Genomic DNA, 15,570 nt, shown 5'->3' with positions numbered 1-15,570 from the left:
TCCTAGCACATTATTTTCTTTCTCTATCTCTCTCCTCTTTAAAAATTACTTAGGAGTCCGTAATTTTAAAAATGTCACAACTAAATTGAAACGGAAGTAGTAAAATAGTCAAGACTCGAGATAACTCCTGGTTACAGCATCATGAAAAGAAATGAGGTGGGCTGGATCGGATTTGCCCCCGACCTTCCAGCCTCTAGACTGGGGATCGAAGTCTCTTCCCCCCCTCCCACGTGGGAAACTCACTATTGGAGTCACATAATGTCACAGCAACCACCACCACCCCCCCCCCCCCCAAAAAAACAATCAAGCACCATTGAAAACAAATACTTCTGCTATATCATTGTCAACATGTGGTTATGATATCGTACAACAATAAACAAATACAACTTTGATGAAAGAACAGGCCTTATATTAAACCTTCTAAAAAATACAGTAATACGAAACTAAAAGAATGCTACAGAATTCTACCATCTGACACTGCATATATGTTACAGCTCATCTATCTGAAATTCTGAGCCATGTTAAGCTCAAGCTCTAGCAATTATACTACCGGCCACGACTATATGGTGGCTCACGATTTGAACCTCTATTAAGCGTCGAGAATTGATTCCCCCTTTGTTGGGACCTATTACCACGTCCTCCTCTAGCAGCATTGTGGGACTGCGGGCGTCCGCCCCACTGATTATATCCACCAACTCCATAACTTTGGCCCCTCTGGTGGCCATTATAACCAACCTGATGATGGTATGCTCCAGGTACAACAGGGGCTACAGGCCCAGCAGGAGGGTACTGTGCCCCATTATGATGAGGCCCAGTGGGATAGTATCCCTGAGCAGGATCTGAGAGAGTACCTCTTTGATTATGAGAATTGGGCCTACCATACTGATGGTGGGAAGCGGGTGAACTGTATGGCTGACTATGATGCATTTGTGCCATGGCAGGAGGTTGTTGGTGTCCACCGCCCAAGTAAAGAGCTCTAAGCGGTGGCATCACCCCATTGTAATCATGACCAAATTGTCTATTCTGATCTGCCCTCATTGGTAGGCTATTAATAACCAGCCGATGTGCTGCCTCTCCAAGCTGGTGACCAGATATGCCTTTAGTGAGATTTGGCCTGGACAAATCAGACAAGGATATATAAATATATATAAATAATTTTTATTTGATCCAAATTTATTCATCTGCCTATGACAAGATTATATGCAGAGATTGAAAAGTATTACCTTCCACTACTTTCATAATGCCTTCCGTTACCCATATGCCTTTGTCCGTTATCCATATGCCTCCGTCCGTTGTCCATATGCCTCCGTCCATTATCCATATTCCTCCTTCCATTATCCTCATGCCATAACACAGGTTGTTTCAAATCTCCCATTGAAACAATCTGTCATATAAGTTATGTGAGGAAGGGAAAGAAAAAAAAAATCAGCAGCAAACAAATAGCAGTGAACAGAGCAAGGATCCTTGAGCAACTGCCTTGCTTTTGATAGCATATTTATTTAATGTACAAGGAAACTTCTGCTGCTTTCTCAAGAAAAACGAAATCTCTAGATGAGACCACCAAAGTACAATTAAGGGAGGAAATGAACAGTATATGAGACGTGCAAAGATCAGCAGCCATTATGGAAAAGATGCAGACTACAAGCTACAAGCAGCAGATGGCAAAATAAAACAATAGGGTTAAGCAAACCAAAATAGTTTGGCTATGGCATTTCAATTTTGACAAAAATCGGGCCTGTGTCATTTTTAGGAAGAGAGAAATAAAGCGTCCATTGAGATTTCTGCCTTCTTACATTTTTCAGAGATGAAACAGATTTTTTAAAACAAAAGAGTGAAAAATAATTTATAACATTCACATCAAAGAAGTATAAAAAGCATGATAAAACAGAGGCAGTAGCTTTCAAGCAATCTATTAAGCCCAAATTGTGCAGTACACTATGCTGCAGATTAGCTAACCACACAGCAATGGACCAGTGAAAACAAACTTTATTCTGGAAAATGACTGCATTGACTATGTGTTGGTTGGACCTTCAAATCTAGGATAGCCCTAGTGCATCAAAGAAACAAATAAAAATGGAAGAACAATCACGAAATTCATGATTACAAAACAGACATTCAACATGAAGATATTAGGACAGCTTATTTGCAAATTGTAGCTGACTCTACTCAACTCACTATATACACAAATGTACAATAGTTGTAAGTTACTCATTAAGCCTCTGAGCCTATTGTCACCAAATATCACAATCATCTGTTTTATTGAAACTTAGAAGAACTCTTCTTCATATTCGAACCCATCTCCGGCGAATACTCCCCTTCACGTAAAGAAACAAAAGCATTGTATTTCACTAACACTTAACATTACCCCCGTTGATTCATTCTGATATCTAGGAGACAATGAAAGTGATTATACAAAGGAAATGGTGCTTTAAGGTAGTCACAGTGCCTTAGATATGGAAATGCCTACTGAAACAGCATTTCGGGGACTTAACACACCTGAAGTTACTATAGTACTGATTTACACGAGTTATTCAGGGCCAAAAGACAACCAAAAGTAGGAAAGAAAGGATATTGATCTATGAGCAACCTACATTTGTGTTCCGTCATCACATATGAACTGAGCAGTGTAGGAACCAAAAGTAGGAAAGAAAGGATATTGATCTATGAGCAACCTACATTTGTGTTCCGTCATCACATATGAACTGAGCAGTGTAGCTTCTGGATTAACTCAGATGTATGCCAAGTAGCAAAAGAATATTTCAAATTAATTGCGAAGATACATCACCAATTACTACAGAGCTGCACCCGGTAGTTACAGATGAAAGATGTCCCAAACCACGCTATTTGGAGGCCCCTAGAATAAAAACAGTACTGAAAGACCTGAGATGGAATTGTGACACCTAGAGTACTGTGCAGCCCCAAAACAACCACGTATCATTCTTTTAGCCCGCATAAAAATGTCCCAATACCCACTTCTGTATATCCCAGAATAAGAATCTAATTTCTCGTGTTATTTTTCAGAAGGATTACTAGTATCTTGTTAAAGTAAATTCTGAGAGTCAGTACGAAAGCAAAGCATTATTTGATCATCACAAGCACACAAGGCTTTTCCTCTCCAAAATGTGAGATATAGCAATGCATAGCATAACTATGCAAATTAACATATGTTAAAGAGGTTCAACAGCATTCACAACATACCCAAAAAGACCCACTCCATCGCAAATTCATCTTCAAACTTGGGATTGATAGACTCCACAACAAGAAATATAAACATTTGAAAGTGATACAAGAAGAAAAGAAGTCATTTGAAGTGTTGGGAAAGAGAAAAAACAATATCAAGAGAAAAACGGAAAGATTATCTGTGGATAAGATTTTCGGACTCCCCAAAATGACAAGTGTGAAGATTAATTTACGAGGGAGCACTGTACTGAAGCAAATGCAGCAGCACCAATAGCAAAGTACATTCAAATGAAAACAGCAAGTTGCAATGCCTGCTTCTACCTTTTCTGGGAATTTCACCCCTGGAGGTGGCCGGGATATGTGCTTGTGGTAGTCTGGGAGTTTGAATATTGCACATCTGCATGGAAACCATGACATAGGATTACTGAAGAGACAGCAAGGTCACAGATAAACAGATATACAGAAGGAGTCTTCGTCTTACATGACTTGATTGTCTACAATATCTTCCAAACCACCAACCGGGGACCTGAAAATAGGAGGACAAGGGTCTCCAGCACAAAGGCTAATGTAACCATTCATCCCCCCACTGCAAGCAGACCTAAATAACATCAGGAAATGCATAAATTCATCTCAAACCTCATTGAAAGCACAAATACAAGTTACATTTAATTTAAGCAGCAGAATAGAGGCATAGGACATGAATAAAAGGTCCCAAACTCAAGAACTTGAGCTTAAACTTGTCACATCCACCACATTGCTTAAAAGCTTGATGAAATTCAAGACTATAATAAAACTGCAGAGTAATGCCTGGACTATGTCCCAAAAACTATCCCCCCTCACCACTACCACCAAAAAAAGAGAACTGCTGATGGAAAAAAAAAAACAATTTTTCGGGTTGTTTGGGCCTCATTCCTGGAGGCTAAGGTTCCTAAACTCAAAATGTTAGACCCAAATACGGTGACCGAAAATGGATACATTTAGTTTCTCTTAGGTTCCTTACTATTATAATTCAATATCACACCCATAATTGATATGGATATGAATAAACATAGCACCAAGGTTGCACCGAGCAGGTAGAAGGATTAAACAGGTACAGTGACGGAAAAGACAAATCTAAAAATTATAATACAACAGGTACGGCATGTAATTTACAGAAGTACCGGTATCGTCCCTGGTACAGGGACATAAAAGGTATTGGGGACGGCTATCAAGTGAAGTACCTGTGCCACATAGGTGAGCATAAAATGGATATCCAATCTGAAACTGATTTCCGATTGTCTATCCAATATCTGAAATCGCCAATATCTAACCGGTCTGTAAATTTTGGATCTTCGATATATGAAATTTTCAAATGGGAAATAGAGCATATCCGATATCCAATACTTTTTTCATATTTAAATAAATAACACTATTTTTGATGAAAAAACTATTAGACTGGATATTGAATATCAAATCATCAAATTAGAAAACAATATCCAATGTGGTCTCGATATCCAAAATTTCAAATCGGATATCCAACCTAAATATTTCTCCAATCAGGTATTCAAATAACTGAAACCGATCCAGAGATCAGATTATCGGATATCTGGATTTTCAGATAGTTTTGCTCAGCCCTATATGAGATTGGCATGACATGGGTTTGGCAAGGTTAATTTAACATGGACTATTATGCACATTGTACATCAAACAAAAACTTGTTGGCAACAATGTACAGCACGAGACTGAAACAAAACAAGACTGTATTATCACTGTCACAGTATCATGAGTGCACCCAAAGTCCCAAACATTAAAGCTCGATATTAAATATAGAACAGAGCCAAACCCTTTAATATCAGGTAACAAAGCACACATGCAATGTGTACAAACAGAAACTTGCTGGCAACAATGTACAGCACGAGATTTGAAACAGAATAAGAATGTATCATTACATATCACAAGTGCACCGAAACATCAAAGTTTAATATTAAATATAAAACCGATCAAAATCCTTTAATACCAGGCACCAAAGCACACAAGGTTCTTTTTGATACTTGATCAGTGTCAATAATCCCTCACATACCTGGCCTTAGGATCAAGTTTTTCTTTAACTAGTGCTCGTTGCTCCTCATTCATTTGCTTGCAACGGTCATCAAGAGAAAAGATGTAAGGGGACAAAGGATGAGATACTGCGACAAACAGCATGTCAGACAATATACTGTTCCTTCTCTTTTCTTCTGCCTAATATGAACACAGCAGATCATCATGATAAGTATGCATGGACAAGAATAACCATCAACATGAGATCGGAAACACACCAGGTATGAAAGTCACTCTATAATGCTTACCGTTAATGTATGTTCAACTTTTCTAATTTCTGAAAGAAGGCGACCTTCGTCAATAAATGGCAATTTTGCGATGCCCTGTGACATTCCCACACAAAGTATGTCATTATGAAGATACATTTGCATAGTGGAAGGTAGCCAAGGCACTAAGAGATACCTGCCAAGCGAAGCGCTTCCCATTCATGTCCACTTCAAAATCTGGATAACACAGCAAAAGGAAGTTCCGTAAACCAATTTCTCAAAAAAATAAAAATAAATTTAATAGATTCCATAGGCAGAATCACAGTTGCTGCTACACCCTCTTTGTCAGTCATCAGTGGATCTAATACTAATACTGAAGAGTTAATAATTCCACAAGAAAACATCAAACTTACATTTCTCTAAGACTCTTAACCCTAAAAATTACAAAAGAAAAGAAACACTCCATCCACCACTACAACTAAAGAAGGTTCACCCTACCATCCTTAAGATTTGGTGTCCTACATATGATTTAAGCCCCATTATACAGGCCATTTCATACTCACAAGTCATAATTCATAATTTAGATCCCTTCCCCCTTGGTCTATGGCCGACCAAGGGCTGGCAAGAGGCCACCCCACGCAGGGAGTGTGGCACCTAGTCTCCAGTAAAAATTGATAATTAACATCTCGATAATACAAACACAAAAATTGTTACTCTTCTGACATTTTAAAAAGCAGCTAAAAAAATTTATTTGGATTTGTTGACAGATGTTCACTCCATTCTTCATTAGATACATACCTATCGGGTAAAAATCAATAATGGGGGAAGCAGGATCATACATCAATTTCCTGTAATGCTCTGGAAGTGCATGAGAACTGCAAGTGATCATATCATTAGAACCTATACTCAGAAACCACGATAGAGAAAAACAGTAGAAAGCACAACCTTGCAGCTGGAAAGACTCCCATAAGCTGATCAAATGGTTTGAAAGGAGAGCCTAGCTCAAAATTGATATCTAAGTGTGCGATATTATTGATATCAGAAGCAAAAGGGGCATAATGATATGGATAGAACCTGCAAAAACAGTAAGGATGAGAAGAGGTAACTAAAGAATATGATTGAACATAATGTTATAAAACCCTAAGCTTCCATTAGAGGTAGCTACCCGCCCCAATATTGACAATCCATGCACCAAAAAACAAGTAACAAGAGCTAGACAGTTATGGACAGTCATATAGATCAAGATTAATATGATCTCACCTCTCCAATAAAAATGCTCATATCTACCGCAGCATTTATTATCAAGGAAAAAGTAAGTTAATCAAGGGAAAGAAATTTCCCTGTCATTATTCATTTAAAGATGACACAATTTTTTGCCAAGGCCCAAGAACAAGTATCTAGTCAAGTGGGATCTGTGTACTAGATATAGATGGCACCTATATATATATTAAACTAAGAATCAAAAGACAGGAAAAAGGATCAAAGAAACTCACCACTGCCATGAGCAGACACCTTCGTAATAGTAATGCATAACCCAGCACAAGCCTTCTGTGTACTTCAAGACCTGAAATGATAACTATTAGTATTGTGGTTTAAATACACAGAAGTAAAGCAATACATGTACAGAAAGGACTTCCCCAGATCACCAAGCGACATTGTTACTTTTTGAAGAATGTTACAGTTACTTCAGACCACTGGGAACAAGACAGCAGTCTTCAGTCTCGGTGAACATACACATATTTATTAAGATGCCACTGTAGTGACATAAAATTACAGCATCAGCCCCCAACAAAGAGCTCATCCCCTTCCCACACTCCCTCTCCTTCCCCATCTGGCGCACTCATATGCGTGCCCCCTTACCTCTACCTTAGCTGTCAAAAAGTGGCAAACAATGTCGATATGTTGCCAAAAAGAAACTGAAACTAAAAACAGTAAAAAAGCAAAAGATTAGAGAGAGAAAATGAAAATCAGAATTAAAGAAAACAGAGGTCAAAAAGGGGGTAAGGAAGCAGTGGCTGAAGGTGTCCTAGGAGAAATAGAAAAAGATGAAGGGAGAAGAATGGAGGTGAAGAACATGAAAAGGAGAAAACATGCCTGGGAATATCTTGAAGACTCCAAACTTGTCAAAAAGATGTCCCCATTTTCACCCAAGGCGTACCCATCTGAGCCCGTCGTCCCCACCATCCCAGGTTTGTTTTGTGGAGGTTTTTGGGCAGTACCCGTCCCTTACTCGAGCCGCACCCGTTTCCGGTCTGCAATTTGGTCCAAAGAAGGCATGATGCCCGTGCTTCATAGTATGTATATATATATATACATACACTACAAAGCACGGAAACAGCTAGGAGCCAAAGGTTTTGCCGTTCCAAAAGCAAGAAACGCAAGAAAGCCATCCTCGCCATCACACTTTTCTCTCACCTTCTCTCTCTCTCTTTCTCGTTCCACATGCCACATAATATTCAAACTAGGTCAACACTGGTCATCAGACCATCCTCTCTCTCTCTCTCTATCTCTATCTCTATCTCTATCTCTATCTATATATATATATATCTGCCCTCCCTGATAAATACTCCCGTCATCACACCCTCCTGGTCACCTCTCTCTCTCCTCTCTCTACTCCTCCTGGCCATCTATCCCTCTCCCTCCTGGCCATTTTCTCTCCCACCCCCTAATTTTCTCTCTCCCTCCCCCTAGCCCCCCTCCCTCTCTCCCTCCCCCTCTCCTCCCTTTCTCTCCCCCTCGCCCTCTCCCCCTCCCTGATAATTCTCTCTCTCTCCCTCCCTCCCTCCCTCCCTGATAATTCTCTCTCTCTTCCTCCCTCCCTGATAATTCTACAGCTAGTTAGTTGCTCAATTTTTCGCATCTAGCCATCATATTTATTAAAATAAGGTCAGTCAATTATGTGAAGTTCGTTCTTTAATGGGTATTTACTTTTAATTGGAAAGAAGGTTAAAATAACACCACAAAATCCATTATAATTCATAATTAGATCATTGATAAAATAAAATTCAGTTTAGAACGAACCTCTTATCTCTACACACAATAACAAAATCCTAAAAAGCACTTCCTCTATTCTCTTTTGATCATAACACCTTTCCCTAGAAATTTCACTTCTTTTTGCATGTGACATCTCTTTATCTCTCTCCTCATCACATGAGTCCCTCTTTTTATCTCTTTTCTCATCACATGCCTCTCTCTTTCTTCATCGAATAGGCTCTGAAGCGAACCACAAACATCAATTCCATTACGGAAAATCCACCTTTTTGTTTGAACTGTGACGAGTAACTTGTACAAAGCAATGGTACTTGGTAGTATCAGCACTCTAGCTTTTCAGTGAAACCTTTAGTCACGATGAAGCCGTAACTTAGTACGGGGGACATCATTACAGGACAAGTGCACTCAAAGCTCATTTAAGCTACCAGTCTGACTCTAAAAATCAGCCAAATAGTAGAAAAAATAAATGAATCAAAGTTTTCAAGTGAAGTAATTGCTGCCATAGTGCAACATTTACTTGGTTCGACATCCCATAAACCCCGCATGTAAGAAGAAAAAGAAAGCCAATACAAGTGCAAAAGAATAACAGCTTCGTGACAACCAGCAGGATATATCAAATGCATAAACATAATCGATAGAGCATAGCTAAAGTATGCACAGTAAGAAAACAAGAATTTATAGAAAGCAACCGGTGTCCCAGAGAATGCAACTTACAACATCCTTCCGAATGCTCTCCATTTCCTCCAAAGATTTTGCAGAGAACTTCTCTTCATAATATCTCTCCTTCCACCCAGGCTCTCCTAATTTGATCTGATAGAAAAAGAGATGATATGAAATAGGCCATATGCTTCAATTCTAATGTTATATATTCTTCAAACATGAGAATAATGCATCAGCAATAGGTAGTAGCATGTTGCAATTACATCATACTTTCAGCACTAATTAATTATCAGCTATGTTACTTAGACACAAATTAAGTGTCTACTCGGATACAGGTGTCTAAGTATCCAACTCGGCTATTTTGTACAAAAATTCAAGTTCTTAGTTTAAAATGAAGTATCCAAGTGAAGTATCGTGTCGGACACGACACGACACGATAACACATGATTTTTGAGGTAAATGAAGGTGTCAGAGTAACATAGATTATCAGACATGCTTAGAGTGCTATGAGGAACAGAAGTAAATAAAGAGAGAAGATAACGTCATCTAATATGTAGCCGAAACATTACAACTCCCTCCTTTTCTAATAAAACTACAACGTTATATCATATATGTATCTTAAGGTCAAGCTTGAGAAAATTGCATGCTTCATATAGATAGCTTCAATTGGAATCTATAAAATGAATACAACAAACTCAACCAATAAAAAGCTCAGTTCCCACTTCAGTTGCAGAATAACTCGGCAAGACACAAAATATCAGAAAAGACTCGTTACAAATCACTCATTTAGTTAACTTTCTTTAATTAACCACCAGCTTTTTGACTAGCAACTAAGATAACACAATAGGGTGAATTGGAATTGAGCTAAATCACATAATCAAAAATATGGTATCTCCAAGATCAGCCTCATGCCATGGCAGATCCCTGAGATCCTGTCAGACCTCTGTAGTAACAGGAGGATGCACAAAGCATGAAAAGTGGCAAATAGAATATCAAGCCTCTACAACTTATATTTGTTACCCAGATTTCAGCTTCATATTTCACAGGGAATACAATTATCAAATAGAATATCAAGCTTCTATAACTTGTATGTTCTATACTTCTATGTGAGTATCTGATTAGTCTTTAAGCAGTAGTAGCAAGTATACCAGTTACACAAATTTCATTCAACCATCCATTTCAATAAGTCCTCACGTTACATCTATCCACCACAACAGGAATATTTCTCAGTACCAGAGCCAAAACATAGATCTTTCAGACAAAATAATAAAGAGTCAGTATAAACCTTGTCTTCTTCTCGATCCTCTGAGTTAAAAGCATCTGACTTCTCACGGATGGACACTTTGAGCTTTGCTTTCAACTCCTCTTTATTCTCATGAGCCTGAAAATACAAAGAAGACACAGTTAATTATGCAATCTAGAGAGTATCATCCGTAGAACTAGAAGAGGATAATATTGTCCTCAAGACAGAATAATGTGAAAGTGCCTCTTCCGAGAAGGAAAACTTACTTCCTCTTCAAGACTATTTTCAACCTGAACAATAGCAGCGCCAATTGTCGCAGACGAAGGTAAACGTGCCACTTTATGAGGCTTAGACAGTCCGCTTCCTGAACTCCCACTAGGATCCTTCTGAAAGGGTGAAGGAGATGGGGCAGATGCCAGGCGAGAACCATGAAATCGAGAAACAGAAACTAAGGACTCAGGCTCGAACTTAGGTTGCGCATCATCTCCTCTTTTAGCCTGCCCTTTTTCTCGTCTTATCCTATCTGCTTGCCGCTGAACAATCAAGAAAGCATGTAAGAAGCTCTATATACACCTAATTACATGCTTCCCACCTGAAACATTCTTAAAAAGCCTAACACCTTTAACAAGATACACCAAACATTATCTCACTTCAGAGTAACTACATACAAGATCAGAGTGCTCAGATATTTAATGCAACAACAATGGCACAGATTGTTGGAGTAAACAGATCTCCTATTTCCATTCTCCCAACGTGAAGAGAGAGGTGGCAGAAACTGAAATAGATATTGAACAGCATAATGGTATTGACGGTATCGATCAACCAACCACATTAACCCAACCTACGTTCATTAGAAGGAAAGAACAAATTAACCTGGTGTAATCGACCCCTTTTCTGAAAGATCTGATCTTCATATGATCCAACAGCTTGAATAAATTGCTCAACCTTGCTTAGGTCAGGCTGCACATACAAAGAGAGTAAAAATAGAGACAACTACCATTTTCGACAAGCCTGCTTGCAAAAGCAACCACTCAACTAGATACCTTGCTTCCATCGGTCAAATACCCGCCTATTGCACAAAACTCCTTTTTATACACGGCTATCAGCAGGTTAATTGCTCCCTGACAGAGAAAAAACAAATATGGAATAAGAGACAACATATAAGGTTGCATTGGTGTTCTTGTATCAGTCAGCCACAAGTGAGTAGTGACCCATATCAATCAAACCAGTAGGACAAAAGGTCATAACTAAGGGTTCGTTCAGTATTACTATTTTTTTCAGATTTTGGTTTTCATATTTAGAATTCAAATGACATATGTTGTATTATGAGCTTTAAAATAGCCATACTTATATTAATCATGTACTCATGTTTACTTTGGTTTTTAGTTATCATGAAAACTGAAAACTGGAAACAAAAGACAATAACACACACCCCCTAACTCAACAAATGAAATTGAATCTCTGCACTACTACATTTTGCAGAAAAATCAAAAATTGATAGGCAGCTAATACGCTCAAAAATCTCTGAACTATTGCTGCTTGGAATCTACATATAGTTACACGTCCTACCATATTGGCTGAATCAAAATTGCAATCCTATTGACTAATAATTCACATGTTTGCAGCAGCAGGAGAGACTGTGTACATACCTCACGAATTTCCAAGGTGGGCATGTGGGGTAGAAAGTCATTGCCGACAAAAAAGCAGATGAAGATGAAATCATCTACAATACGCTCAAAATCAGTCTTAAAAGGAGGGTTGGGAATCCTCAACTCATGTTCCAGGTATTCCCTGAGGGTCCACACGTTCAGGAACTGCAACAAGAATCTTCAAGTTATAAAGAATAAAAAAAACCAATAAGTCAAGAATCACCAAGGAGCAGAAAGATTGTTCTGCTAATCTATCTTCTTGAGGGAGCAACTCGTTAACCAATATAGAAATGGCAAACCTGGAAAGGTTTTTTGGCCACAGCAGCATCACCACCTTTCTCATCAAATTCACCAGCCTTCCTCTTTGCCTTGCCTTCACAAGTTGCTGCTAAGTGGCCAACTTGACCACATATGAAGCACTTATCTTGCTGTCCAGCAACAAATACAACCTGCATCATAGATTAAAAAACCTTTATATTTTGAAATAAGCACCACAAATCCAAAGCACGTAATACAAAAAGCCTAAATTATTCTACAAAAATAAAAAGGAAGCAGCAAAGAATAGAGAACCTCTCTGAGGATTGAAAAATGAACTTCATGGGTAGCTAGTGCCAACATGATTAAATCCGCATCCTATCAAGTAACATTAAAAAGACACATTAGCTGCAATCAAGGATGCTAGAAGCACATTTCCATCTATAAAAAAAGCCTTCAAGGATAGTACCAATCCATAAAGACAATGGCGTGTATTTGGATCATAACCAGGAAGATTCCTTTGAAGACGTATGTATGACATAATTTTGTGCTCCCCTTCCCCAGGAACATTTGCATCAGATAATATAACCTTCGCACAAATCAACCACAGAATTATAATTCCTGCAAAACCACCACAAACTCCCAAACAACCAAATGCCTAAAATATTGCAAAAGCCTCAACTATAGAATTGCTACCTTAACGGATTTCCACCCTGGGTCGCTATTTATTCTCAGGTGAACATAATATTGTAATGCAATTGACAATACAGCCATAAATTCTGTTCCAGGAGTAATAATATTGGAATCAAAAGTTTGTGACTCCTCCTTAGGAGGAAGCTTTCTTCCCTCTTGTTCAAATTCCTGCCGTAATCGTTCTTCTTCAGATGCCTAGAAGAAACCATAATTACACAATAAGCAAGTTAATATTTCAAAGATAATGAAGAACCAGAAGTGCCATGTGTTTGCATTACATACAGCATCTGCTGCATCTTTAGCAGCTCTGAAACGCCTAGAACGCTGCTGGTTCATCTTGGCTCTAGGAGCAACACCATCTGAAAGCAGTTCTAGTGGTGTCAGTGTGATTCTAATGCAGAAAACACCATGTTTATAAACTATAATCCGTAAAAGATCATAAACCCACCAATTGCCATGTATAGCAGCTTTCTAGGACGAACCATATTAAAAAGCCTATCGATGTAGTCAAATACATTCTGAAATACCTCATCAAATGTAGCTGGAGAAGGCTGCAAAAAATGAAGGGAAAATGAAAAATGATAAGTAAACTAGAAGATGAGCATAAGCAAAGAAGATATCTTACCACAGCAAAGATATCCAACCCTAATAAGACTTTGAAAATAAAAAAATGATCTGCAGAGAAAGGGATACGAGAAAACGCAAAATATCAGCACTAAAAACTTCTAGCCTTATCAATAAAGTCAATAAACAGCCTATAACAATTGGTTGTAGATATAAAAACAATTTGATTGTCTCTGCACCCCTATTTCTTTGTCATCTCATGTCCTTTAGTGAGCTAATCCTCCATTAACAAATTGCTACGTATTCATACTAGACTAACCTCTAGAAGCAAGATACACACACCTTTATTTAGACTCTACAAGGCAAATAAACAATTCTATTCCATTGATACAATCCCCAAATGACAACCCCAAACACAAATGAGCACGCGAGAGCCTTAAATATAAAATGTAGAATAACTAAATGCTTATAGATAATAAACTCAACATCACTAGTAGGACATAATTAGCAATATCGGTCTAAGCCGAAGTGTCCCCGTCATCTTAATTTCCGATTATTCGACATATATATACGAATCATAAAATCAACAGGCTAAAACCACAAGACTAACAGGTCCCCACCCTCCTGGCAACATCCTCCTACATGCTATACAATGCTCTCTAGCACAAATAACTAATCCCTTCCCAGGAATCAAAAGCACCACGAGTAATTAAGCGAATCCATAACACCTCAAAAAACAAATTTCCTCATTTACAACCTTCAAGCAAGTAATACTCCATACTACAATATTAAAACAAAAATGGCATCAATACAAAATCCGAAATAAAAAAATTCAAACAACAAAAATGGAGAAAACATACCCGGTCTTCAGGATGAAAGCAAGGATGAATAATCCCATTCATATCAAGATAAAGGTTATCATACTCGAGATTAGGATTAGGTTTACTGGTGTCAACTGGAATTTTAATCCCATCAATTTCAACTGCTTCTTCCTCAATAACATCAACCACTATTAGCGGATACTTCTCCGCCAACCATCGATAAAACGCCGGTACTCCCATTGCAGTAAAAAAACCTCACTTAGCTGCAGAAGAAAGTAAACCCTAGATTTGGAAGAGGATGAAGAAAGAGAAGATAATAATAAACCCTAATTTCTGAATATGAAAGTAATCGGTTTGTGTTCAGAAATGAAGCCAAGGAGAGAGAGAGGGGAAAAGAAGGTTTCGTCGACGGCGATGTAGGTTAAGGGGAGAGAGAGAAGGGTGAATTGGAATTTGGACAATTTTACCCTCTCGCGCGCTTCTGATTAGGGATTTAGGGATTGTGTTTTACTTTGCCGTGAAGCAGATACCTTTTTTACTTGTATGGATGGCTCCGTCGTGCCGTGCGTGCAGTTTTTTTTAGATTCGAGTTAGATGCGATATTTTGATCCGTTTGATACTGAATTTTTGTCAATAATTTGCCGCCATTACATAGTTCCTCTCTCTTAAAATTAGCTACGATTTAATTTTTGTACGAAAAATATAGAAAAAATTAATAGGAACGATTCTCGTCTCGACTACCTCAAAAAAAAAAATTACTTTTGAGCGGTCTCAATTATGCATCATTTTTGCCGAAATTGATCCCAACAGATTAATGACCTACTACAACAGGTAAAAAAAAATTTTTTCTTTTTCTTTTTCACCACCACCTATTCAACATCACTCCACCACCCAACACATCACCCCACCATCCAACACCACCAACACTTTTTCTCTCCACTGCAGAAACCACCACCCAACTCCCCTCCTCTACCATTAATAGTGGTTATAAACCCCCTGATCATCTCTCTCTCCTCCATCTCTCTCTCTTTCCATGAAACCCCTCTTTCTCGCAGCACCCCCTCTCTCTCCTCACCTACATGCGTCGATGAACCTCTACCCCAAACCAAATCTTCGTCACTCCGACGAACCACCCCCGAGACCACCATTATCTTTGGTTTCATCTTCCCTATTTTGATTTGATATCTTCGTGTTGGATTTTTCAGATTGCTATTCTTCACTATTTTAGGGTT

At 38.5% G+C, this 15,570-nt stretch overlaps 1 protein-coding gene across 2 annotated transcripts; it reads right to left on the bottom strand.

The window, feature by feature from the left end:
* Window positions 1–313: 313 nt before the first annotated feature.
* On the bottom strand, window positions 314–14,871 carry LOC104896145 (5'-3' exoribonuclease 3). 2 transcript variants are annotated; one of them, XM_010682851.3, is made up of 23 exons: window positions 14,378–14,871; window positions 13,402–13,504; window positions 13,236–13,312; window positions 12,957–13,148; window positions 12,730–12,849; window positions 12,576–12,638; window positions 12,305–12,454; window positions 12,006–12,170; window positions 11,400–11,477; window positions 11,230–11,316; window positions 10,623–10,889; window positions 10,399–10,494; window positions 9,168–9,263; window positions 6,956–7,026; window positions 6,408–6,536; window positions 6,261–6,337; window positions 5,659–5,699; window positions 5,505–5,579; window positions 5,240–5,397; window positions 3,662–3,778; window positions 3,502–3,577; window positions 1,224–1,384; window positions 314–1,114 (listed from the first exon to the last, which is right to left on the bottom strand). In XM_010682851.3, exons 1-23 carry the CDS (start codon window positions 14,576–14,578, stop codon window positions 547–549), a joined length of 3,168 nt encoding a protein of 1,055 aa, XP_010681153.1. In that variant the 5' UTR covers window positions 14,579–14,871; the 3' UTR covers window positions 314–546. The 2 variants fall into 2 exon arrangements, with proteins under 2 accessions (XP_010681153.1, XP_010681159.1); XM_010682857.4 differs by having other exon boundaries at window positions 3,662–3,766; window positions 14,378–14,869.
* Between the last annotated feature and the right edge of the window lie 699 nt (window positions 14,872–15,570).

This window comes from Beta vulgaris, chromosome 1 (assembly GCF_026745355.1).
Source record: "Beta vulgaris subsp. vulgaris cultivar EL10 chromosome 1, EL10.2, whole genome shotgun sequence".
In the NCBI taxonomy this organism is placed as follows: domain Eukaryota; kingdom Viridiplantae; phylum Streptophyta; class Magnoliopsida; order Caryophyllales; family Amaranthaceae; genus Beta; species Beta vulgaris.
This window is presented reverse-complemented; position numbering and strand designations above follow the sequence as displayed.